The sequence below is a fragment of the Pelecanus crispus genome, chromosome 3 (assembly GCF_030463565.1).
Source record: "Pelecanus crispus isolate bPelCri1 chromosome 3, bPelCri1.pri, whole genome shotgun sequence".
In the NCBI taxonomy this organism is placed as follows: Eukaryota; Metazoa; Chordata; class Aves; order Pelecaniformes; family Pelecanidae; genus Pelecanus; species Pelecanus crispus.
This window is the reverse complement of record NC_134645.1, coordinates 56,907,951-56,935,939: the sequence shown is the minus strand read 5'-3', so window position 1 is coordinate 56,935,939 and position 27,989 is coordinate 56,907,951. Positions and strand designations below refer to the sequence as shown.

At 37.5% G+C, this 27,989-nt stretch overlaps 1 protein-coding gene across 1 annotated transcript in view; it reads right to left on the bottom strand.

The window, feature by feature from the left end:
- The window catches only part of UTRN (utrophin), a 408,114-nt gene that overhangs the window by 15,379 nt on the left and 364,746 nt on the right, over positions 1-27,989 (bottom strand). The window contains exons 64-70 of the mRNA XM_075707799.1: positions 27,356-27,522; positions 24,745-24,856; positions 14,865-15,001; positions 13,170-13,208; positions 12,862-12,927; positions 9,543-9,608; positions 1-159 (exon numbers count right to left, since the gene is read on the bottom strand). Coding sequence (XP_075563914.1) covers positions 1-159; positions 9,543-9,608; positions 12,862-12,927; positions 13,170-13,208; positions 14,865-15,001; positions 24,745-24,856; positions 27,356-27,522 — 746 coding nt within the window. The remainder of the gene's footprint in view (positions 160-9,542; positions 9,609-12,861; positions 12,928-13,169; positions 13,209-14,864; positions 15,002-24,744; positions 24,857-27,355; positions 27,523-27,989) is intronic.

Genomic DNA, 27,989 nt, shown 5'->3' with positions numbered 1-27,989 from the left:
CTTTGCTCTTCCTCGAGGTCAGCAATGATTCGCTCCAACTCTCCTCGCTCTTCCTTTTCCACCGACTTAAGTATCTGAGCAGGACTCTGTGGCTGACTCACAGGCGACTCTCCTCCCAGTGTCTGACAGTACTGCTGGATAAGGGCATGCTCATCCTCTCTAGAGCAATAAAACAACACAGATAAAGACAGAGCAGTAAAACATTTATTATGTGAGCAAACATCTTTGTCAAGCTGAGGGGGTTTGTTTGTTTGTTTATGAAAAAGGACTAAGAGAGCAGGAAATAAGCCTGCAAGAATCTAGTATGTAAGTGTCAGATGTGTGTCTCAGCAAATTGTATTAAAATTTTTATGAGTTATTTCTAAACGATATACTGCAAAAAACCATATAAACATACAATGCACATGAAAAAGAAGATTGATCTGTAGTAGTGTAAAAGACCAGTTTAATATATGCATAAAGAACAAATGCTGCTGGTGGTTTGAAAAGAAATAGTGAAAGCAAGAATCTGAGATAATATAAACTAAACATGACTGATTTGAAATGCCTTAAAAACAGATAAAACCAAAAAGATATCTGATAGTTCCTTTTTTTTTTTTTTTTGACCATAAATAGATGACATTTTTAATATTCTTTAGAAGATAATTTTGGTCCGCTCAATTTACCTAATAAAATTAGAGAGAAAAAATCCCCTCAGAATTCTTCAAGAAGTCATAGCGTAATGAATCATCAAGTATCTAGCTAACACTCTGCAGTGCACAAAGGGACTAACAATGCTGCAAAAATAATGCTATAGGTTTTGAATTAGCATTGCATTTCCTTTTTTTTTTCCCATTTTGATATACACATGCGATACCTCGAAACTCTTCAAGGGTAGCCAATCTCCTCCTCCTTACAGATTCAGGGACAGAAATAAACTATAACACCGTCCTCCTGACTCACACAGAAATTACCTTCTAGTAAGGAGATACAAAAGTCCTGACACTTTCAGTTATGCTATAATGTCCAAATGAGTTTGGTTTTGTATAGGTGAACCTTTCTTTCCCAGTTGCTGACTTTTCTCCATAAGTATAGTCAGATGGACAGAAAGTGAAGGATACCATGTCCTAAAAATAGCTTGCTTGCTTGCTTACTCAAGAAGGAGAAATAATCTGAAAAAAACCTACTATTCATATTTTTAAGAGAGAAATTGCTGCAGCAGTATGAATGCTGAAGAAAATCCTCCTTAAATTCTCTTCTTTGCTTGACTACAAACCAGAGACTGTATACCTTATGATACTGTGACGTACTGTCCCTACAAACTTTATCTTAAAGACCTTCTACAGTTAAAGTATGGTCAACAAAAGAGACAAAAACACCTGAGCAGTACATATATGCATGTATGAGCAGTATATATATGCATACGCTCAGTACTGGGGCCGGTTCTTGTTTAATATCTTTATCAATGATCTGGATGAGGGGATTGAGTGCACCCTCAGTAAGTTTGCAGACGACACCAAGTTGGGTGGAAGTGTTCATCTGCTTGAGGGTAGAAAGGGATCTGGACAGGCTGGACTGATGGGCCAAGGCCAACTGGATGAGGTTCAAGAAGACTCAGTGCTGGGTCCTGCACCTGGGTCACAACAACCCCATGCAACTCTACAGGCTTGGGGAAAACTGGCTGGAAAGCTGCCTGGCAGAAAAGGACCTGGGGGTGTTGGTTGACACCCAGCTGAACATGAGCCAGCAGTGTGCCCAGGTGGCCAAGAAAGGCCAACAGCATCCTGGCTTGTATTAGGAATAGTGTGGCCAGCAGGAGCAGGGAGGTGATTGTCCCCCTGCACTCGGCGCTGGTGAAGTCACACTTCGAATACTGTGTCCAGTTTTGGGCCCCTCAATACAAGAAAGACATTGAGGTGCTGGAGCGTGTTCAGAGAAGGGCAACAAGGCTGGTGAAGGGTCTGGAGCACAGGCCTTATGAGGAGCGGCTGAGGGAACTGGGGTTGTTTAGCCTAGAGAAGAGGAGGCTGAGGGGAGACCTTATCGCTCTCTACAACTACCTGAAAGGAGGTTGTAGTGAGGTGGCTGCTGGTCTCTTCTCCCAAGCAGTTAGTAATAGGACGAGAGGAAATGGGCTCAAGTTGCACCAGGGGAGGTTTGGATTGGATATTAGGAAAAATTTCTTCACCGAAGGGGTTGTCAAGCACTGGAACAGGCTGCCCAGGGAAGTGGTTGAGCCACCATCCCTGGACGTATTTAGAAGACATGTAGATGTGGCGCTTAGGGACATGGTTTAGTGGTGAATTTGGTAGAGTTAGGTTAAGGGTTGGACTTGATGACCTTAAAGGTCTTTTCCAACCTAAATGATTCTATGATATTTAGTTGTCATTTAGAAAAGAGAGTTTTTCATATTAAAAATATTGCTTGTGCTGAGCTTTTTCCTGCAATTGTTGGAAATTTTTTGTTGGAAATTGTTGTTGTTGGGTTGATGATTGCACTGATGATCTTAGAGGTCCTTTCCAATCTTAATGATTCCTAGTTTTTACTTTCATTATAAGTGATCCAGCCACCAAGCCAGGAAACATGAAATTGCTACTCTACCTTTAATTGGTTTAGTGGTGGACTTGGTAATGTTAGGTTAATGGTTGGACTGGATGATCTTAAAGGTCTTTTCCAACCTAAATGATTCTATGATCTATGATTCTATGAAAGAAGTAGCTACGAATTCTGCTATTAACTGACCATGATCTGACACAATGAAAAGTATCCTCAAGGACTTCCTTTGAAAGCACATACAAAAATAGGAAGTTCATTATATGCAAAGTATTTGTTTTCCAAGTAAAAGTGTAATGGAGCTTTTCAAGAAGCTTTTTTTAAATTTCTTGTCAGTCAGTTTAACATCTTTCATCACAAAAGATCCAAACGTACAGTCTCATTTGAATAAATAGTAAACCCAGTTATTTAGAAATGTATACCCTGGAAGAAACAGCAGTTATTTCTGTGGTGACAAATAATCTATAAACAAACACAGGTACAAGTAAAACACTTCGGGTGTTTTACAGGCCATGCACACGGATTGGGGTTTTTCTCAGAAATAAATTCAAGCTCTTGGGGTAAAGGGAGCAAAGGCGTGTGACAGGAACAAATGAGAGTTGCAAACATACTGTTTGTGTAATGGAAGACCCTATTTTATCCTGCTGAACCAAGATTTTTTGGTAGCTCAGTACATCAATACCTATTTAAAAGCATCACCAGTATTAGGAGCAAGCCAAAATAACCACAGATTTAATAAAAACTGATTCCTGGTGTTTCTCTCTTAGAAAAGCACTTCTATCATGCAGCGAAGTGATTTAGTTCTTTGTGGTACAGCTTAAGACAACTTTTTTACTGAAGACTAATCCTATAGTAGAACAACACTGGACTATTTCTTCTCAAGGATAACTATTCACTATCTACCCAAAGCTCTCATGTCGTCTTCCACTTTCTGACTTGTTAATGAGATTTGAAAATCTAGACTATTGCAATCAAACAAATGTGCATCATGTAACACTATACACAAAAAAACCAAACCAAACCAAAAAAAATTATATCCCGTGACAGTTCTATCCACTTTAAAAGTTCATGGCATTCTATTCCACATAAGTTCATTTATGATATAAAGGTTAAAAACATTGGGTATGAAGACTTCCTTCCACAGAGCTCTGGTTGCGTATCACTTTCCTCCATCCTATCTTTTGTGATTAATTACTGGTTTGCAGAAAGTTTACGTGTAAAATTGAAAAAGGAACCTAATTAGTGAGTTCCTCCAATTTTACCATGAGTCAAAAGTTTAAAGGAAGTAATATACATTCGCTTATTTCTTATCTGTCTTGGCTGTAGTCAGTACTACACTCATGAGAAGAAATGACAATATTGATCTTCCCATGCAAATGAATAACTGTAATGAATTTTTCATTCAATACAGCTATATAATTAAAATATAATAGGGGTTGTATGTGCATTTATGTCCCTCAAAAATATAGGGGATATCTGACAGTGTTAGCTGAAAAAGAAACAGAACAGTGCTCCTTTTTTTCCTTAACTGCAGAAAAAAGCCTCTAACTGCTTTCTCTCCTCCACTACTTGAGTGATCTCAGGGAAACCCATCATCACTTCCTTTGTTATTTTGCATTAGTCTAGTTAAAACTAAAGCAAATGCTAGCACAATTAATGAAGTATGGATCAGGCCCTGATGTGGTAATGAAAACCTCATGGTACTTCTCCACCCTTTAACCATCTTGGTAAAAAAACCCCACCCCGTATAACTAAATTTTTGCTGAAGTGATGTAACCCCTTCTGGGGCTTCAAACTCTGCGGTATATAGCAGGGCTTCTACAGCCCTGCAAAACGTGCAGAAACCCCTCACTGTGACTGAAACAGCTGCACTAAGCTGGGAATTGCTGGCGATTCAATGTCACAGAGCGAGCACAGAAACAGAGTGTTAAAGCAGACTAGAGAGAGAACACAGCTTTATCATCTGGGTTTCAAAACACTGTCTACATATTAATTTAAATCATACAGTGTAACTACACATACAGCTTTCTTTTGTGCAAGGGTGTTGATGTTGTCAGGAAATGTTCATGTGATCGACTACTTTAGTCTGGTTATTTTAATTAGGCACCAGAAGCTGCTGTCTACATTTTAAGATGATGAATTAATTTATAAACAGCTACGTAGGTCATCTGAAATGGATTTTTTTTAAAATAGGGCTCTGTAAAGCTGGATTTATTATATTTATTTGAATTTATTAAACGTGAAATTCTGTCAAGATTTTACGTTAGGTATAACCTCATTTTTTAATGAAACTTATAAAGCAATTAATGAAAAAGTTTACCCAGCAAATGCTTAGATACTTTTGTATGTATTGTGATCCAGAAGGCAAGATCAACATAGCTAAATACAAATTGTTCAAGAAGGATTCCAGATAATTTTATAGTTTGGACTCCTAGTTATTCAGTCAGAGAAAATTTCATTTCCCTCCTCTCTCACTGGTTCAATCTCAGAGCCTGCACAGGACAGACTGTGAATATTGACTGATTTTTTTTTTTTTGTAGGAATCACACCTTGCAAATGACAACAGGCTTTTTCACATGCTGGAGGAAGAGCCTGATAAAAGAAGTCTTCTGAAGGAGAAGTCTATTTTTACCATGTGTTCCACCTCTGGTCTGTCTTGCAAAATTACTGGTTCAAAAAACCTGAACCTTGAACCTGCACCAGCAAACCTCATGACTGTAATTAAGACAGATTCATTAGCAGCACATGAGTCCTAGGGCAGGGCTTCACAATGACCTACAACATAAGGGAGGGACACATGCTCTAAGGCACAGAAACACTTTCATTTTGAGAATCTGGGACTCTCGTCTGCAGAATTGGTTGGAGATGGCAATCAGCAACCAAAATAAAAGCGCAACATCAAAATAAATTTGTCATCCTTTCTTGGTGGTTATTCTCCTGAAGACCCTGCGTGCTGTGAGAAAAAGCCAGAAGTCCTTCAACAGCAGACACTGCAGTTCCTTTTCAGCATTTCACCATAGCAGAAAGCAGTAAAAATGACATCCCAGGAGGTCAGACTTGAAAGAAGTATGTCTCAAAGGAAAAGAACACCCCAACAAGGAAATCCAGGGGAAATGGCCTTTGAAATATCCTGTTCTCTTTGTGGAGATACATATTTTCAAGAGGTCTATTCCAAAACACACATTATGCATGGAAGAAGCAAGAGTCAAATAATGTTGCACATAACTCCCCTTGCATTGAGACTACACTGTGGAAAGAAAAATCCAGATTTCCTGACAGTCACTTTTCATCAGTGTATTAATTTATCTGATTAAGAAAACTGATTGTTAAATTAGATTTCAGATAGTAAGATGTGGGTATTTGTGATCCTCCTTCAATGATCATTTTCATTTTTCCTGTGGCTCTCATGCTAAGTGCCATGCATTCTAGTGCAAATGAAGTGCACCTTGACCTACTGATGCTATGAGAAATATTAGAATAAGGTTCAAGAAGGTACTCCAAAATGCTTTGTCTTTAACTTACTTGTTCTTCTCCTAATTTTATCATCATGTGGAACTAATTTCTCATTGTGACAAGCTGCCTTTTAACCGCTTACATCATGTCAAAGTATTCAGGTACTACATACTGGGCCTCCAGTTTGACTTACGACACATTGAGTGGCAGTGCAGCTAAAAGCAGCACTGGCCTTCACTGCTTGTTCCTACTCCTGCACCCAAGTGTACAGCTCTCTAACAAACAAAAGTTCAGATATGTTCCAACTCTGCCTTCAGTTGAGTGTGAAGTGGCATCAACAGTGCTGCAGACATGAAGATGACTGGTAGTAAAAGCATTAATCAGAAAACAGCTATTAAACATTCACATTTATACAGAAACTATTTATACTACGGCCAGCGCACTTAACTTCAGTATGGGCTAGATAGGATAGTCTGTACATTACAGGAATAAGAGGGTTACATTCTTGTCATATTTTCCTAACATGGTTTTTTGTCTTTTCATTCTATTATACCATGATTTGTCAAATTGTGAGGCATAGCTTTCTCTTAGGGACACTATTTATCATTCTTTGTTGCAAAGTCTCCATTTTTTCGTTATGGTCATCTTCACTTCTGAAGAGGCCAGTCTGCTTTTAAGATATAGATGTTTTTGCATGAATTAAAGCCAAAGAAAATTCATCACAACAGTCTAGCCTAAACTTTTAGAACTCCGTAATGTACGGAGAAGATGACATGAAGGAAAAACATTTTTATTCAATGTATTTATATCAGAAAACTCATGCATGAGAGCATTAGAATGTTTGTTAAGAAGCTGGACATAACACAGTAGAGACTATGACTTTTTTTTTTTTGCTATCTACAAATATTTTTCCAGTTGAGGAAAATGTGTTTTTTTAATGGAATTCACATACCCTTAGGGGAGGGGAGGGTTAGAAAAGCTTAGTTAGGGAGATTAGAAGAAGTCATAATGACATTCAAGACAACAGGTTAGTTAAAATCCGAGAAATTTCTTTGAAGAATGTTTTCTTAACCAAATGGCTCATTGCAGAACATTACTGCAAAAAACCTCAATGATGTTTAACTGATGGCAGAAGTTTTCTTATTGTCATTCAAATGTAGAAGACTTCTTACATGTGCTCTTTGGAGCATGAAGAGTGTTAAAAGTATTGTTGATGAACTTGTTAACCTGACAAGACCAAAGTATTAACTTTCCAATATTAAGTGTAACTATGCCTCTCTTCTAGGTTCACAGTAAACTAAAGGACTCTTGAGGACCGATAAACGTCAGATCACAGAACAGAACTCCAATTACAAGTACCACAGAATTTGATTTCCAAACCAGTGATCGTATCCTGAAGGTTCGAAAGAATACCATAAGAAAATGAGATTTTGCTCAGATATGTTTACAGGAGGGGCATCTGAACTGAAAAAATGTACATCCAAATTTCAAACTGCTCCTTCGAATTCAGTCTATAAAGAATCATAGAATCATAGAATCGTTTAGGTTGGAAAAGACCTTTAAGATCATCCAGTCCAACCATTAACCTAACATTACCAAGTCCACCACTAACCAGTTAAGGGTAGAGTAGCAATTTCATGTTTCCTGGCTTGGTGGCTGGATCATTTATAATGAAAGTAAAAACTAGGAATCATTAAGATTGGAAAGGACCTCTAAGATCATCAGTCCAACCATCAACCCAACACCACCATGCCCACTAAACCATGTCCCCAAGTGCCACATCTACCCGTTTTCTGAACACTTCCAGGTATGGTGACTCCACCACCTCTCTGGGCAGCCTGTTCCAATGCTATGATTGCCCCATGCTTGTTTCTGTGTCAAACTGTATTTAAACTATAAGAATAGAGCTGAACTCCCAGTGTTGCAGCTGTAGGCAACTTATGATCCAAACTTCACAGCTGTGTAGATCCCTGCAATACTTTAAATCCAAACTTTAAACCACAGTTCTTCAGAATTTTTTTTTTTTTCTTCAGTATGTACCTTAATGAAAGCATGCATTATTATCTGCAAATAAAACAGAAGGTGCCATTCGGTACAAAAGTTACTTTCTTGTCCTCCCTGGCCTCTAAATCTCTGCATATTTTGTTTGTGTAACAGTGTAACTGAGACCAAAATTCAGAAGTCCCTCTCACACGTTGGTATAGAAGTTCACCATGTTCATTCTTTTTCTTAAAATAAAGGTCATTTTTATAGGTGAACAAGAAAATTGCATTAAAATCAACAGCGAATTTGCCAGTAAAAATTAAGCGTATACACCCCATCTTACCATTGGGATGGACAGTTGTTTGGTCTTTGTATGAGAGTAGACTCATTAATTGCAAAATAAACAATTCAATCAAGTGTATGAGCATTTAGCTGCTTTCCAGTTTTGAGCTTTCCCTGCCAAGTGGCAGTATGTTTGCTTTTTTGGAAGGGAAAGCAAAAGGGAATAGTTTGGCTGCATTTCTGTCATCGGTAAGCCTACCAATGACAGAAACACATGAAAACAGTTACGTATGAAAAAAGTTTTATTAGTTATGCAAATAGCGTTAATTAAGCAGGAAAGAGAAAACTTTTAAAGGTGATCACAAGTACTTCTCTTAAGCAAAATATTTTGAATGTCAAATTGTTAGTACATTCATAGGTAGAATAATTTAATGATTAGATTTTAAAACAGTAAATGAAACTATTACTGAGAACAATAACATTTCCTAACAAAAGCTGAACAAGAACAGTTTCTGTTTCCTCTTTAAAAAAGCTGCTGACATCCATTAATAACTTAAGAGACATGGTGTCCTACTACACTGATTTAATGAACAAAACTGATGATACAGTGAGGTTAAAACATTAATGTATTTCTACATTGAGAAAAATCATATTTAATTCATCAGTAACTTAAGGGGTTCTATGCTTTCCAGGTTCATCAATGCATTTCAATGAAGGCTTTTACAATAAAGGTGAAATATAATTCGAAAAAGAAAATGGCGTTGATAAAATTAATGTGGGACTATGTTTATATCCCTGAGTAAAAACAGATGGATCAGCAGCCATCAAACTGAAATCTAAGCAGAAAGTAGCAACACTGTTCTGGGCACTGCAGAACCTTCAATATAGATGATTTTTTTTCAATCAGAAAATTGTCCTGGGAGTTAGCACAAGCTATCAACCTACTCCATCGTCCATTTTGATGTAGAAGGATTTCTTTTCTAATCTGATACAAGCAGAAAAGGAATACAAACTAGAACCTACAGAGGTGTGACTTGTTTCCAGTTGTATGAAATATCCTCCCTTTTGAAATGGAATGGCTGACAAATGTGGAGTTCCCTTACACCATCAAATGAACATCACCAATTTCTACAATTGGTGCTTGGAATAATGAAGTTTATGCAGGCATCCTTAGTGTCATACTTACTAGCTACTTTCCCTGGGATTAAATCCTGTGTTACAATTTATGAAGATTATACCATGCAGCTGTATAGTAAAGTTCCTGGCAGCCTTAACGAGTATGAGTTACTTACACGCTTCCTGTGGTGGAGCTACTGTCCGTGAGGAAGGAGCCATTGGTCCTTTCCATCTGTGCGAGCCTGAAAGGCAGGGAAAGACCACAACTTTCAGACTACATGCTGCACAATTTAAACAGAAGCTCTGGGAAGATCAATTCTACTTAGAAACAGCTCAGATATGGCAATCTTGGAATACACAAATAGGCATAAACGCCTAGATTTTGTGACAGAAACCTATAATCCAGAGGACTTTTATGAGAAACTTGTGCTATGATTAACTAATTCTACTTGCCAAGCAACAAAGAACAACTATATTTTCTATCTCTAGTATAATTATCATTAGCACCACCACAACTCTCATGGTAAAATTAGTTAAAGAGATGTTTTCGCAGATGGTTTTCTTTTTGAATTTTATAAAGCTGGACTAACAAAAGAGGATGAATACTTTTTAAATATAGCACACGCAACATCTGAAATTATGCTTGGCAAATAACATCACACTGTGGACAGACAGGTCCTGGAAAACGACACAAAAAACAGTGTAATTACAGGGAGTCATGGCCTATGGTTCTCATTTGGAAGGAATTCATCTGAAAGGACTGGATTATTATACTGTACATATAAGGCTGCTCTAAAATAGCAGCAGAATTTTACTGTCTATTCAATTTTCTAGGAAAGATGTACCTTATCTACGTAAGATGCATACATAAAAATCTAGGAATGCTCAATGCTATGCACATACACTGGACTGCACCAAATACAGCTATCTCCTTCACTATAAAGGTATCTTAATTTCACATATAATTTTGAAAGTGTTATGCATTATTACAGACACCTTCAAACTTCTTTTTAAAAGCAGCGTGCAAGGCCCTAAAGAAATGGGAACTCTGGTGTCTTCTTTTAGTATGGAGCAAGCTTGCCCATCTGTACATTTGTTAATATTCCTCAGGGTTAAAGGAGGATAAACAAAAGCACACACAGGACAAAGTTGTCTTGATCGCCTCGTCCCACCATGGCTGGGGTAGGACGTTGTGCTCCAACACCTACCCTGAAGGGAAGGACAAGCTCCTAAGTGACTAGAGACATTCAGATCATCTCTGCTCTGGGGCATCTCAAACAGATCTAGTTCATGGTGAGTAACAAGAGTGAGAGAGATGCTTCTAAGTCACCTTTGTAAGGCTGCTTAGCTCAGCGTCTTTAAGTCTTTGATGAAACATAATTTTCAAAATTAATCTTCATAGACCTTTTGTCACATACGGAAGTAGTACAAACCCCATATTTTTCAGAGGAGAGCCTGCCCTGAATCTCTTTGCAAGTAATAAGATATCCTGTCTCACAAACGCAGATTCTACCATGATCATTGTGTTTTCAATGTCCATCACTTAGTGAGGATTTGCTTGGAATAGCATGTGGAGCCAAGAGACAGCCCTGATCATGGAGCAGAGACAGACAGGGAAGGGACTCTTAGAGTTGCTAAGAGCCTTCAAGGCAGGATACAAACTGAAAGCTGAGAGAGGGAATCAGAAGCAACTCAGAGGTGACACAGCACAACAGAATGGGGACATAGTACGTGATTGCAGGTATGGGACTTTGTTAAGAGAAAACTGGGAGTTGAATGTTTTTCAATCAGTGACAATAAAGGTTTTAAGCCCTAATATACTGTTTCTGCTAGGCACAGTCTTATTAAGGAAGCACTGGTAATATTTCTTCAAAGAAGCTTAGCTGAAAAGATCAAGACAACAAAAATATTTACTAGTTTATATGTGAAATTTGCATAATAACAGATCCAACTAGAAAGCACACAATAAAAATTCTATGAAAGAAACAGATGGAGTTATGTCTCATTTTTGAGATTTTACAACTAGAGGGGAAAAACATCTTGAATAGCTTTAGACAATTAACTTATATGGTAATTAATATATTTTGGTTTTTTAAGTCTGTGATTTTGTTAACCAACTTCTGCACAGAGCAGGTACAGATTTAGCTTTGTATCCTGAAAGAGATACATGGTCCAGCTTCGTCCACCTTCAGCAAGTCTAATCCAGAGCAGAACTGGTAAGACCTGAGGGGGAGGAGAGGGAAAACAGGTATTGCACCTGGGATCTCCCTTGGTCCTTAATGCGGGTCCAGAGTTTGCGCTTCATCTGGACACAGAAAGCCACAGCATTGTGGCACCACAGGCTGAAAAAAGGACATAGGGAGACAGAAAATTCTCACATCTTTCTAGACAAGTCTAAGTTCTTTGCTCTTGCCTAGTTTGTAGTCCTGTCCATGGGTTTTAATTGATTACAGCATGGCCTAAGTCATAGATTCAAAGAAATGCTGGGTGATTTAAATGAATTACGTGTTCCAAATAATTGAAAAGCACTGTAACTTTGCCTTTGACAATGTACTATGCTACTTATGAGGGATGAAAATATTCACTGGGAGTGGCAGGAGAAAAATGTGGAGGATGACAGCAGATAGCCCTTCGGTTAGGTTCTGCCCCCATTTTCCCCTGCTGCAAAGATCATCTGTTGGGTATCTAGGTATTTAACAAACTATTTTGAAGCTTTCTTACGGTGCCCATAAGTTATCTTAACTCAGTTAATCTTAAACATAAGCTCTGAATTTTTATTCAAGCTATGAATGAAAAAGTTAACATTGTTTATTAGTTGTGGAGATCAGACACAACAATAAAAACACTGAAAGCAAAACCAAGTCAGTTCCCATGGTAATATGGATCAATTTCTTTGTTGCCTACAAGTTGGGTGTCATTACTTGGTTTTGAGAGGGTACCTCTGGTTAGTGCTTAACCGTCACCAGCTCTGAATGTACAGAAGAGAGTTCAACAAAACACAGAAGCACTGAGATGGACTTGGCAGAATAGACATTTTTATCACGAAAGGACTAGGGTGACCCCATAAAAGCCACAACATAAAACATTTGTAATTATTATATGCTCTGCTAACAGTCAGTGGTAATGGATAGCGTCAACCTATCATAGAAAAAAATGAAAACCCAGGTCTAAAATCCTACAGGGAAAAATTATATCCAACAAGTTTATTTCCAAAGGTAAAAAATGAAGAAACGAAAACCAGCACATTTTAGAAGTAATACACAGTAATTCTGCAACAGTTTCCATTCCGTATGACAGATGGCAGATTTAATGCATCTACTTTACATTTAATGTGACTGTATCCAGAACCTGATGATTTAAAAACATTTGATTGACTTCTGAGTACAGAGAATTATATCTTTTTAATAAATAATGTCCAGCCAGTAGAGTATATTAAAATTTACAGGAATCAATCCCAAAATGCAGTGTACTGGTGAGAAACTGTGCATCTCTTACCTAGTAGCATACTGCTCTATCCTGGAGTGTGTGTCATCATGAAACAGCTGTGGAGACTGGGAAGGACTAGTTTTTAAAAAAAAAAAAAAAAAAGAGTGGTGTCTAAAGCAATTCATGACATAGACAACATTATTTTTAAAGTAAGTTAGACTGATGACAAATAAATAAATTCACAATATTGCTGAGGGGGTTATTGCTTTGGGTCAGCCATGCCCTGTAGCTCATGCACATGAGATTAGCAGCAACTGAGCTAAAACAAAACCACCAGTATACTAAGCTTTCCAGACAAAGGGGTTCTGCATACTCACTCATATTGCTCTGGCCACATACTGATGAGAGTGATAGGACTGTAAGGAAGACAAAAAAAAAAGGAAAAAAGAGAGAAAGAAAGAAAGAAAGAAAGAAACTATGAAACAAAACCTTTAGTGCCATTTAAGCAAGAGAAAGCTGGAGAAACACAAAATATTTTAACCAGCAACCCACCCAGATTATTTGAATCAGCAACAATTGATGTAGAAAAGAGACAGCAACAGATACTGCTGTGTATCATGGAGAGACAGAAGACTGACTTACATACTTCATTTTGTTAAAAAAAATCAATTTAAAAAAAATTCCAAATCACTGTTATTGATTGAACTGCAGTTTGTAACCCATAATCAGTTCATTTAAATTCTGCTCAAGGACTGGAATTTTCCTTTTAAACTAACCAGAAAATATATTTACCAAAAAAAATTGGGGGGAAAACCCTGCCACTGACAACAAAAATACCACCACAAGTCAAAGTTATCAATGCTTATTTTCCTACTGCATAAAAATAATCAGAGATAAATATATATTGTAATACATTCTGACACTTGAGTAACTAGGATTTTTTTTTTTTTTTATTTAAGGAACAAGTTACTGAGTTTTGCCACCTGCAGGGGAGAGAACCAATACCAATAATTTCCTCAGCGTGACGCTGGCAATTTATCGGTATGTTTCCCATGTGACTGGACCAAGAGAGCTTTATCCTGACTTGTGATTACAGTTTTGACATTCCAATTTCTGGCACCATTGTCAAACTTTCATCACATCAAAGCAGCTTTGTTTTCCCGTGTTGGTGACTTTTTTGTTTGTTTGTTTTTAAATACAGACCAGCTGAAGACTGCCCTGGTGAGTAATATTTTAACATTTGAATGTGCGTTGCTTCCTTAGAAGCCAGGGCATCAATAATGCCAGTTTTCAGATTACTTCCTCCTGTTTCTTAAACCGCTAATGAGTGGGTTTTGTTTGTTTATTGTAAATAAAATGCACAGTCCTCCGGTCACGAAAACAGAGCGCGGACAATGGCACTGGGCTGTTGCATGCAAGCAGAGCATGTATATTGAAGCTTCACATTTGCTGTTGCTAGCTAAGCAGTGCTGTGTTCAGATGATACAGCAGTACTGCAGACTCCAGGATGTCGAGGACAGTCAATCCATGAAACTACTTCTAGCACCCTGTCAACACATCTTAATTTTGCTCTTTTAAGAGCGTCCTTTGCTGACAACTACCAAGTAAGTAAAGTGGAGTATTTCTGCCAGCACCGTAAGTAATACTGTGGAGACACTGAGAGCGCTCTCTTTAATTAGGCCCCCTATATTTCTGAAGCCTGTAGGAATCTAATTAGCTCTGAGACTTCTAACTCCAGGAACTCTGAGATAACAAAATAAGCAGTGCAGTTCCAAAAGCCCAGTCTCCCCAAAGGTATAAAGGTGTTCTCTGTAAAACAGTCATTCAGCCCCGTCCAACATCACCTGCTAAAGTCCATGACTTTATGATAAAATGCTTACAAAAATCAAAGTATAAAATACATTACTTTTTCAAAAACAGGCAAGATCTGCAAATAATGCAAAACAATTCATAGAAAACAATACAGCACCAGGCTCTACAACTGCTGTTGATTATTTCTTGGGTTTCACTTTTTTGTTTTTAATGGAATAGGCCAGTGATCCCAGGAGCAATTACTCTATAATCAAGCTTACGTCTCCAGGTTGTCACCCTCCAATACTGTTTGCACAGGTAGGTAGCCAAGTCGGGGATGCTTTGCAAAATACTTCTTTGACCGGAACTTATTCTTCAGCACCTTTGTGAAGTCCCGTACATCTTCCCCAGATGTTGTCTTAAAAAGTTAAAAGAAATTAAATTGAACATCACTAAATAGCATTAAGACAATAGTGCTGCTACTGTCCTGAAAAACGATACAAGGAAGAACTTCAAAATGTTAATGATGTTAAAATTGCCTTTTCAGTGTCCTGAAATATAGTACAATAATAACGGTAATGCATCTACAAATTCTCTTCTATTGGAAAAAACATTGAGGCTTCAAATTCCCAGCAATAAATGCATTGGATTTACCAATTACTTTATAAATTAGAGAAAAACTGAAACAGGTTCAAGTCTTAAGCTAAACATTTATAACCAGTACTACAAAACACAAAGATTTAATTTCTCAGGAAAAAAAAAAAAGGCAAATCAGTTTTCCAGATATAAGGGGATACTGTTAGCCATTGAAAGCAATCTCGACAGTACACTCATACACATGAAGCTTGTGACTCACCCCACAGACAGAAAAACCTTGTAATGGCTCTGCTGAAAAAAACAGAGCTAGCAGTAATGGCTTTGTTGGAAAAAAAAAAAAAAAGAAACCTAACACAACCTTCTATATTCACAAAGTGCTACAAAATACTGACTGCCTCCCATTCCACACCTAAACTGGAAAACTTTATCACGAGATGGGAGCAGTATATGCTAAACCATTCTCTGCTGCAATGGCCAGTTTTTCATGAGCATTTTCCCAAGTTACCAGCTCTCTTCCTACAAGTTTCTGCCACTATCTGGATCATTCCAGAGTAAAAAAAAACCCACAGATGAAGTGACAGCCACTGTACAGGCACTGTTCAAAGGCACAGTCAGAGGCAGGCCTGATAAGAACAATCAGTGCCTGTAACAAACTCACAGACTGATTCAGTCGCCTCCTTCAGTCGCAGGATAAGACTAGTACAAAAATTATCCACGTGATCCTGCAAGTCTAAATTTACAAGTTACAATCAGCAACTCCCACTCCCCCCCAGCAGCTTTTTTACTGGTCCCCACTGATGCAGCCCCTGCCAAAACTGACAGGTGCTTAGCCCCATCTCTCACCCCCACATGACATTAACTGTGTGCTTTAGAACAGAATTAAAATTGAAGCAACTGCTTTTAAAAATCAATTTAACTGGAAATAATCACAGCAATAATGGCAGCACTGCTTTGGTAATACTATTCAGTTAACTTCTGCTACAAAAGTAGGGATACAAGCAAAACATGCAGGCATAAGATACAAGGTGAAAATGGCAATAAAGATATCTGCAGGAAGAAGCAGTAGTAGACAGTATACCTTTAAAGTATATGTGCTTACAGGCTGTACCGGGTACTTAAATGGAACAGTCCCCATCACATGTAGCAGTTACCATTAAGCATTTCCTCTTGCAACTGCAGTAAAGAAAAAGTGGCCATTCACCTCCTGCATTAGCTGAAGATTTGCAACAGCTTCTATAGATTTCCAGCCCAAACCCTGTAACAAACTACAGGGTTTGTAGTCTCCCAAACTCCCTCTGCTTTGAGAGAAGCCTGTTAACATAAAAGGATGCCAAAGCAGATGGGTATCCATAGGGAAGACACACTGAAAGACTTTTCAGTTTTGTAAATTTTTTCCATGACGTACTACAAAGAGGCCTAGAAACAGGTCAGGCAAACTATTCTCTGATTTTATTCTCTGTTGTCAAAACATAAAAATACTTCCCTATTCACTTATGTATTTGAATGTATGTATAATATATACAGTTCAAACTCTAATGCAGATCAGATGAGCAATAAAAATTGTAGAAAATCAAACTGATGTGGTAAGAGTTTCTCACATCTGGCTTTAACAAGTAACAACAAACTGAGCAAATTTGGCATTAAGAGGTGTTTGAATCCCTGAATTTTAATACAGGTAAATTCAGGGAGGGCTTACAAAATCATTCTCAGAAAGCATCTGCTCCAATCACTGCATCATCCAGACAAGGAACGTGAAGGAGCCCAAAGGGCTGCTTGTTCTCACGCAACAGTAACTCCAGCAGATGGAACTCTGTCCCATTGCCAAGGAATTAAAGTTTTAGGACTTACACATTGCAGAAATAAATGTCTGCTGAGCTGCCAAACTTTTCCTCTGGTGTATTCTTTATTTGGTATCACAGCCTGACCCAGTTCCTTGGAAAGACTAATATGACTGTGTACTGACTGAGGACAATAAACACTAACCAGTGAAATTTTAACAGATTTGGAAGAACTGTTTCAATTTACATGCAACTAAGATGCAATTCAGGAGTATGTCTTCTTTTTTTTTTTTTTTGCTTATAACTACACTACACAGTCCAATCCAAAATCGTGCCAAAAGAGATGTTACTTTAAAAAAAGAATAGCCAGGCACTGTTGTGTCAAATCTATTTACCAAATTAAAACCAACAGGTAGCTTGTACACTTCCTCACATCATGACATCTTTACTATTTCCACACAAGTCAACAGCACAAATACCACCATAGTTACAGAACTACTTCAAAAGCAAATAAAAAATAATCCTTTCCTTCACTAAAAATTTCAGTCAAAAGACCACACTTTCAAACTCAATTCAAAATCTCAGTTCTTAGAACAAGACAAAGTTCAGGATGGAATGACTAAGATCCATGGCTGGCACACATGAATAACTAAAAAAAACCATCTGTAGCAGAAGGTCTCAAGGAGAAAATCTGTTAACACCTGACAAACTGGCATTAGCACTCTTCAATACACCAGCCAGAAACAAATTGAGTCATAAGCCACAAACTAAAACCAGATAAAATTCTTTGTAAACCAACACACATTTAAGAAACTGGGATTTACATGGAAAGTAGTGGAAAAAACAGAATAAGCTAAGACATCGTTTTCATATGTAGATTAAATACCTACATGTAGAAATAGAACAAGATTTTGTTGGGAAAAAGTACTACCAAAATAAAAATAAACCAGTTGGAGAGGTCTAAATTAAAGAACATATAATATAAAAATTATAGTAAATAACCATAATTATATAAAACATATGTGAATAAATGATATATAATACTTCTAATATATACATACATTTATTTACATTTATTTCTCACTATTCTCTTTTTTTCAAAGGAAAACTAATAAAATGATAATGAAAGCCCAAACAATTTCCCATTCCTTTCACGGCACCTACCTATGTAAAAGGACTAGTCTGCACCTAAGTCATCATTCTTTTAATTACATTTCTTATATTACATCTAACACAAAACCAAATAGCTGTTATAATATACATGATATACACATAGAAACTAATTCCCAGAAAAGATGTGAACCTCACTAATGGACACTGTTTTTAACCCCAGCCAGACATTCATGGGTTATGAGGAAGCTGGAGAGAAATGTACACAGACATTCAATACACACAATAATCAAGCAAGTTCCAAGAAAATATATTTTGTATAATAAGACATGCTCAGTGATGCAAAATTTACAGTATAAAAGAACACCTACATCATTTAAAAGGACTTTATTTTATTCTTTAGTAGAAACTCTAGAAGAGATACTTGAATTCAATACCATTTGATAGTCTTCAAATGCTTCAGTAAATTTTAAGGTTTGTGTTTTTCAAAAAAAAACTTTTTTACATCTCCGTACTTTTATTTCTTGACATTTTATTTATCTGTAACATTTTGTAGAATCTGTACCATGAGCCTGACTGTTCTTGATGGAAAACAAAATGCTTAGACCTATTTATGGCAACAGCGACGATATGTGCAGGTATGATGATAGCTGCATCTTGAAGCAGCTGTCAGCTAGGTAACACTGACAGGCTGGGAAACTCCCCAGCGTAGTATGTGGGGTAAAGAGACAGATCTTTGTTCCTCTAATTATTTTTATAAAAATTGACACTTAAGAATGCAATTCACCAATAACTTAAAACACTTGTTTAAGCGCATACATTCATTCCCATTCAACAAAGCACCCACACTTTTAAAAAGCATCTCATATCCCTTGATAGAGGCATGAGATAAGATACCACAAAAAATAGGTTATTAAATGTATAATAACTGTATTTATGGCTGTCACTGCCACATCAGTGATGTCTCTGCACTGTGTAACATTGTGAAGATTACCCTGCTGTGACCACTTTCAAAAAGGGGCACTGCATAGCAGTTTCTCACCAAGAGGGGAGACTGATTATAAATTGTGTGTGTGTTTTAGTTTACTCCAATGAAATCAAGCTGTAATTTCACGAGTAACTAACTTACCTCAGAACTTAACAAATTAAGTTGCAGAAGGGTAGCAGATCACATAAGCCAGCTATCTGAGCAACTGTAAGAGTAAGACCTAGAGGAAAGCGCGTTGCCCAGCTGTTAGATATCAAAGACTACCCCGACCAGATAGCTATTCTTCTCAAGGCAAAGAGTAACCTCTGAACTCCGGGGCAGGAAGCGATGTTCTGCATGCGAAATAGCCAGACTCAACCATACGTGCTGCTTTCTTTCATCTTTCCCACAGAACAATCCCATTTTGATAACAGTGAAGCATCATGCTTGCTGCATTGATAAGCATGTCAAGATGAAACCGCTGACTGACTTATGTCAGTTTGTTGCTTACAAAACACTGAGGCTGCTTAATGCTCACAAACATATCTGTCTTCTCTGGATGTCAGTAGCAATTAAATTTTCAGACCACTTATCTAGAGAAGTCTTAACAGGCACTATTGCAGATAAAGTTTATTCTGTCCAGAAAAAATTTCAGTCCAGGGTGAACTATTATTCAGCCAACAATTCTGATGTCCTGCTTATCATGCTCTGAGCTCTTTCAGGGAAATAAAATTCAGGTCATCTGCAAGATGAAGGGGCTAACCTTTGCTGCCACCATTTTGTATAGAAAGGCTATCCCCGCCCAAAACAAGGAGCTGTGCCAGGTGAGTGTAGTGGCACAGAACTATGAAAATTGATTATGCTTTCATTGAGGCCAGGAAGTAAGACTACTTGCAATGAGAAAATTTTCAGAACTGCTGATTTGATATTTGTACATTACCTCAGAAAAGCTGTTTTTAAGGTTTTACTGTGGAATATAGGAGTTGTGAAGTGGAAACAGTTTGGAGAAAGAAAATTGATGCGGTAACTATTCCAATCTGAAATCCAAAGGACACGGTGGTACAGAAAGCCATGTTAATATAACACAAGTACCACTACTGAGAGAATTTCCATTCAAAAAAAGCTAAAAATAAATCATGTAGGTACTCATGTAAGAATATTCCTGAATTAGATGCTAGGAAAATCTTAAAGTTTTTACAGATCTCTGTATAAAATTCTACATTAAAAATCCTATTTCTCCATCTTTTATGAGAAAGACCATTTAAAGGTGAAAAAAATAACTACAATAACTTTGCATTTCTACTACTTAGAGACAGTAATGTTTTCAGTTCCTTACGCGACCCATCTCTAAATCCTGAATGAAAGAAAAAAAAGACATAACTGAAGCCATTATCATGAATTTTTGCATTTCCAGCATCAAAAAAACTAAATTGCAAGCTAGGATGAATGCAAAATGGCATTACAGATTAGGATGCAATAACTACACATAACTATCTGGTGTAAATAGCCCTATTCTAAAATTATAAAGCAATCCTCACCTGATACAAATATTGCAAAACTCATTAAAACGGAGAATTGTCCCCTTGCAAATATAATTTTAAAAACAGACTCCTTAAGCCATTCCCCAAATTATTTTAAATTTAAGTAGAAGTGAGCTTCTGAGAATTCCCTTCATACTGAAAGGACTGAACTGCTTATCTGAAGACAATTAAAAGGTCTTCCCTCCATCTGCAACTAAGCTAAATTCCAGCTTTATTAACCAGGGAAGCATCTTTTTTTTCCTAATTATTGCTAGTATTCTTGATCTTAATGTATTAATATACATTAACAGTAAGAAAGGGAAGCTAGATTTTATTAATGCAGTTTGATGAGTACATGTATTTGCACTCTGCTTTGCAACACCGGCCACAAAAGTAACATTTTAACATCAACAGCCTTTGAATTTGGTTGAAAAGGTAGGGTAGATGCACTCTTCCTATTCAGGCTACCTGTACCATAATATAATGGATTCTAAGGAATAATTCATTGATCTTTGGTACCTTCTTTTTCTTAGACCCAGCTCTATTCTATTTTTCAGGCATTATTCCATTTATACACGTAAGCTATTCTACTAACTTACTGAAAAGAATTTTGCAATTCGTGACTAGTATATTGAATTGAATTAAATAAGCAACAAATTATCACACCAAACATAGTGCATTATTACAAAGACTAATAATAAACAATAGTGGATTCTTTTTGCAAAATCAATTCTTTATTCCTGACCTAATTCAGATGAATTAGTTAAAATGGATTGCACGTAGCTACTGACTATGGAAGTCAAACAGGCATAGAAGTCTGTTCATATAATGGGCCATTTCTTCTTACAGAAATGGAGGTAGCAGAAGTACCTTGCATACAGGAAGACCCAAGAAAAATTGCAACCCCCATATTCAGCTTCCAAATTAATGGGGGGCAGTACCGAACCTCTAATTTTATGTGTCACCTAAATTATATGCCAGCTCTTTTATTCTGCTCTACTTTAAACTGATCCATTTTCCTTCCCTTACCTCCTATACACTTGCCTGCCTTCACTCACTTTAATCAAGAATGTCATCTTAATCCCCTTATTATCCCATAGTGAATTCACTTCATTCCTCATGTATTTCATGGGAAGAAGGGACTTTTGCCTTGGGTTACCTTATTTTGCACTTAGTATTGCTTTAAAACTACATTCTTTCTGCAGCAGGACCAGAAATCTTCATTATAATACAAGCTATCCCTAGTTCCAGGGACAGTGGGGATTCCAGCCATTTCCAGAATATATTTTTCTGTACGACAGTCTCTACTTGTAAACAAAATGGCTCACAGTTACATAAAGTGAACATGTTTATCGAGAACTGAAAATTTCTCTCATATATCAAATCTACTGCTTCAGACAAAACCCAGAAGTCATCAGAAGAAATATACCATCCCATTCGAGGGACAGTACTATACCCCATACTAGATATAATCTGTTTCTTTCTCCCTCAATTTCCCAACATGTATTTGACTAATGGAACAGGAAGGGTATCTTACTATGTGGAGCAGCAGCATTATCTATTTTGACACACCTATGCCTTAATTTCTGAATTTTCTGTATATTACAGACATTAATAAAGAACATTTCTGCTCCATGACCATGATATAAACTGAAGATGAGGTTGGAGAGAACTTTATAAGGAAAAAAAAAAAATCTAAGAAAAATACATCTCAAACATATTCAGACTGTTCCGGCTACGTTGGCTAAGGAGGCAAGTAAAACAGTCAGTTGTGGGTATATCCTTTTATTGGCATAATTTTTAATGTTTGGAAGGAAAATAAAACTCTCTAGAATCACAGACTGGCTAAGGTAGGAGGGAACCTCTAGAGGTTGTTTTGTCCAGCCTCCCTGGTCAAGCAGGGCCATCCAGAACCACTTGTCAAGGACCATGTCCAGGCAGCTTTTCAGTCTCTCCAAGGAGGGAGACTCCACAGCCTCTCCAGGCAACCTGTTCCAGTGCTCAGTCACCCTCACAGTAAAAAAGTGTTTCCTGATGTTCAGAGGGAACCTCCTGTGTTTTTTAGTTTCTGCCCATTGCCTCTTGCCCTGCCACTGGGCACCACTGAAAAGAGCCTGGCTTGCTCGTCTTTGCACCCTCCTTTCAGGTATTTATATACACTGATAAGATGCCCCCTGAGCTCTCTCTTCTCCAGGCTGACCAGTCCCAGCTCTCTCAGCCTTTTCTCGTAGGAGAGATGCTCCAGTCCCTTCATCACCTTTGTGGCCCTTCTTTGGACTCTCTCTCATATGTTCATAGATCTCTTGTACTAGGGAGCCCAGAACTGAACCCAGTACTCCAGGTGTGGCCTCACCAGTGCTGAGTAGAGGGGAAGGATAACGTCTTGTTGGTGACCCTCCTTTTAACGCAGCCCAAAATACCACTAGCCTTCTTTGTGGCAAGGACACATTGCTGGCTCATGGTCAACTTGGTGTCCACTGTAGCATTAAACAAACTGAAAAAAAAAGTTCTACTTTAACCATGTTGTATCAAAACCAATGTATTTGACCATCAAAACCATTTAAAAAAATCCTGTTGTATAAAGTAAGTTAGAGGCCAGGCAATACTATGAATTATGTGAAGGACATTTCTATGCTCAGGCAGAAGCACAGACAGAACATATTTTCATACATCTTCAGTTCCAGTAGGAAAATACTAGACTGTATGCCAAGAAACATATCAAACCTGTAGCTACAGCAGATAAAGAATCTGTACTGCAGAGAAATATTATAACTGTTTTATATTCAACATAACCATTGTTACATAAAATTATGTATTTTGTACATGCAACATTCCCCCCCCCCCCCCCCCAAATATCTGTTGTAATTTCAAAACATAGCCCTTCAGCAGCCAATAAGTGTCTCAAGAAGGTGAGAAGGGAAAAGAGGGGGCAGAAAGAAAAAAACAGTGACAGAATATAACAAACATTAGAACTGTCTGAAAAACAACAAAGCTGTAATCTACTTCAAAAAAATTCATCAGAATGTAGCCTGGCATGCCAATTCATCAATCAAATCCTAACATTAGCTTATAGAATTAGTGAAAATAAATTAATAACTCATGGTTTCTTCTGATCATAATGAAGTGAAAATACTACTTAACAGAATTTGAAGTATGTTACAAAAGACACATTGGATGAAAAAGAGCAGGAAAACACAGGTAATAAGCACAAAATACTACAGCAAAGGACAATCAAATAAATCAATGATTTTTTTTCTTCATAGAAGAATCCAAAGAATCTTGTAACACTATTGGAAATCAGCTCTAGTTACATTCTGGTCTGGATTTGTTTTTCTAAGCATATAGACCTTTCACCACTGTTGTTTAAATTACATCCCATTAATTTATTTGTGACTGAGTTAAAATTCTTAAGGATGTAAACAACTATCAAATAAAAATAAGTGAAAGTGGTATTCATATGAAGGAAATTACCCACTCCTCCACTTAAGAAAGTCTCCTAGAAAATTCCTTAGAAAATTCCTTTGAAATTTCATTAGGAATATATTGTATTGTAAAATTAATTTTTATTAGCTAATGCAGACAAACGTCTCACATTTTTTGTTAGAAACTGTCAACTCCATTTATTTTTTTCCCAGCTACACACCAATTTTTAAATATCCCAGTAAACAGTAATTACTCAGGGCAATAAAACACAACATATTTCCAACCACGTTTTCATGAAGCCAGCAAAATGTTGGACCTGAAAGCAAAGATCACGCACTTTAAAATTATTAAAGTGCATTACTAGAATATTAAATATTCTTTACTATGGTATAGCAATAGGAAAATGAGTCCCTTTTCTCTGACATTTTTTCACCCTTATAGCATGTGTGTGCACATGGGCACGTATATAAGTACTGCAATTATATTTAATATTCCAGCTTTGTTTTTACAAAACACAAGTGAAGTTCTTATCTCTGAGGTGGATACTTTACTCATTTCTACAGAATCCAAACACTGCTCACATAAAATCAGCAGCACTAGCAAAGGCCCTGATGACTTTCAAATAGAAAGGCAGGAAGACAGGCCCTACTAAAGATATGAAAAGAAATCCTGGCAAAATATCTAGGTGACAAAAGATGGAAAAAAATTCAGACCTCAAATAGTGCAAAACCAATCCCTTAGGAATGGTCAGTAAATTGGTACTTACAGGTATACAATACTCCACCATTGGGTAATGCAATTTATGCCCCTTTGCTGTACGGCCAGAAAAGAAACAGCTCTGGCAGACGTCATAGTTGAAATGTTTTAAGCTCCGGTACCTATGGGGACATTGAACAAAGTGATTAGAACTTCCTAGATTTAGTTCTAATATTTACTGGTAATTAAGCCTCACGAGGCAAATTATTCTCCGAAACAGTGTCATCTGCTTTTCAGCAGCAGCAACACAAGGACACAGTGAGCTTGTTGGGATTAGCTTAGAAAGTACCTTGAAGCGCATGGGTGTGCGCGACCGGGACGGGGCACGGCCAACACTCGTCACAGCTGCAGACCCAGGGGCACCAGTGCCACTGCAGCAGCTGCACGGGACGCAGGAAACCCACAGCCCTCAGTCTGCTTCACACAACCTTCCTACACTACACAGGTCACCTCGGTGAGTACTTAAAAGAAATTCCTGCCTCCTATAGCCATATAGAGAGCCAATGGCAATCATCTGTTGCCCAAGTTGCTTTGAAGCAGAAAATCTTACAGGCATCAGCTTCGCAAATGGAGCGTGAAGAGTTTATAATTCTAAAGTTCAAACTGACTTAAAACTATATTGTTTTAGTTTTTCTTTTCCTCTCTTTAGTATTCAGATGGTATCTCAGAAAAAAACATAAATCAGACTGGTTTACTTTTATGTTTTCACATGTACCAGTTACCTTAAATGTTTTTACATCATTTTGATGCTCAGAAATTCTAAACACGTTTCAGAAAATAAAACCCTTGAGAATTTATGAATTATAAAAATAATATAAAATTAAGTTTAAAAATTACATTGATTCACTTACTTTTGTTTTTTAAGAGCATGTATAGGTATAAACAAGGTTACAAACTTATACAGTATCCCTCGTATTAAATGTAGCCACCAGGAGCACGATTTTTTTTTTTTAACTGAAGCTGACTAAAGCAACAATTCAATTCCGTATTCCACCCACTGTTTTTATAGTATGGTTCTTCTGACTGGATGAGGTTATATCATTTGTATGAAACTAAAATGAGCTAACTGAACCAAACTGAATAGCTACTGAATAGTTAAAGTTTAAATTAAATTACTTCCTGAGAGCAGTTTTCACTACCAATTCACATTTTCCCCCTGCGGAGTTTTATGTTTTGTTTTGCAAGACAATATGTGTCTATAAATGTAAAGGTTCACTTTTAAGGATGCTGATGCAACTGTTTATAATCTTTAGTCAGAGCCTGTGTATTAAATGGCCACATCTACCTTCTGCTAAGATGCTACATGCTTTTGTTGTTGCAGATCTCTAACTTCACTGTAGAAATTATTTAGAATGAGCCATTCTTTTGTCTTCCCTTCTTTTCTAGCTCTATGCCCTCCTTCTCCACACAAAGTATTTCAGTACAGACAAGATTCATTAGCCCCAACTTAGGCATCTAAAAGATATCTCTCAGCTGGAGCTTTGTCACCCTACGCTTCCTCAAGCATTAATTAAGAAAAATAGGAATGTTTAGAGGAATTTAATCTCCTTTTAAGACAAGCAACAAAGTTTGATCAGATCAATTACTTTTGGAAGTACTCACATATCTGTATTTATAGTAAAAGAAGAGGGTTGCTACCTCAGTCTTGTAAGACTGACTAAAGCCAGCATGCCTAAAGCTAGGTGAGATGAATCTGACCTCAGGATTCATATTATTATCCTTTAAAATAACAGAAAGAAGGAGAAACGGAAAGCATGGGGAACAAAAGTTACTCATCTGCCTAGATACCTAAAGAGAAGTCTTAGAATCACTTACAAAGAAAGACTGCTTTATATCGTCCCTAAATAATACACTTCATGACCACAGCAGAGGAAAAACCCAGTTATGTTTAGGTCTAGTCCCAACTCTTTTTTTTCCCCTCATTATTTTATACACTGGAGCAATCAGTTCATACAGCATGTTAGCTGTAACAGTACTCAGTAAAGGTACCAACTATCTCATGCCCCATGGTGGTAATTCATAGTAAAATCACACAGTTTAGGACGATAACCTGGAAAATATCCCTGGCGTCATTTTTTCTTTTAGAATTCACAGCTTCCTTTAAACAGATGAAAGTTAGGTTGTTTGATGCTTTAGACAGGAACTGTGCAAGTCTCATCACAGTAACATATCACTGTTTGTGCTAAGCAAGGAAAGATTGCTGCTGAAGGGTGTTTAATATTGCCTGGCATAAGTTAGTTTCCCAAGCCTTATGCAGGAGAGCAGCCAGCCAGCCCACATTTTTTCTTACTGATCAGTTCCTTTTAGTCTTGTGCTTACAGAACACATGGGGTGCATTTATACTTCATTTGCTACCTATTGGATCCCCCAATGCCAAAATACATGCTGACAGCCCACCCTGCACACCTGTCAGTCAGAGGACCTTTGGATGTCTAACAGCGGTACTGCAGGAGCCAGAAATGCACTAGCTCAGGCCGCACCGTGGCCTCACCATGGGTGGCAGATCCCATCTTAAACCAGGAAAATGGTGGAAAAACAAACAGAAAGAATTGTACTTGTTGGAAGACACAAAAGTATGGATATTTGCAGAGAAACCTAGAACCCAACTCCCCTTCTCTTACCTAAAGCCAACAATAGGACACTCCTTACAGATGTTGCACTTGGCCTGATGTTTTGCTGTTTCAGCAGCTGCCACACGGTGTAGAACTGGTAGCCATACCATAGACTGTGGCTCTAAGCGCATCCAATCTATAAATTGCTTTACAGTTATTTCTGGCTTATTGTGGTTCTGTGGAGAGGGAAAAAAAAAACAAAACCCACAAAAAGAACCTGTGTCAATGCTTTCCATGCCAGGTTAATGTAAAACCAGTTACAGGATACAAGAAACAACCTCGATTAAAATTCAAATAAAGAAAACAAGTTAGTCAGTAAGAATACAGAGGACTAAACAGCTGTGATAGAGGAGACAGATGGTAACAAAGATGGAGTCCATAGTAAAGCCATCTTTGAACTGAAAGGAGAAAGCAGTAAGGGAGCATGAAAGGGAAGCGTTCTGCAGTTCAGACATGCTAAAGACATGGTTGTCTTTTGAATGAAGATTGATGCAAGACTGCTAAAAGTCAGCAGTGCTTGCATGTGTCTACTAATTGCCATGAGAGTCATGAAATTTTTTTTATTGTATTCTGAACCCATAGTATTCTTTCAAGTTAGCACATGAAATACACACACAAATAAACAAACAGGTAAATAAATAAA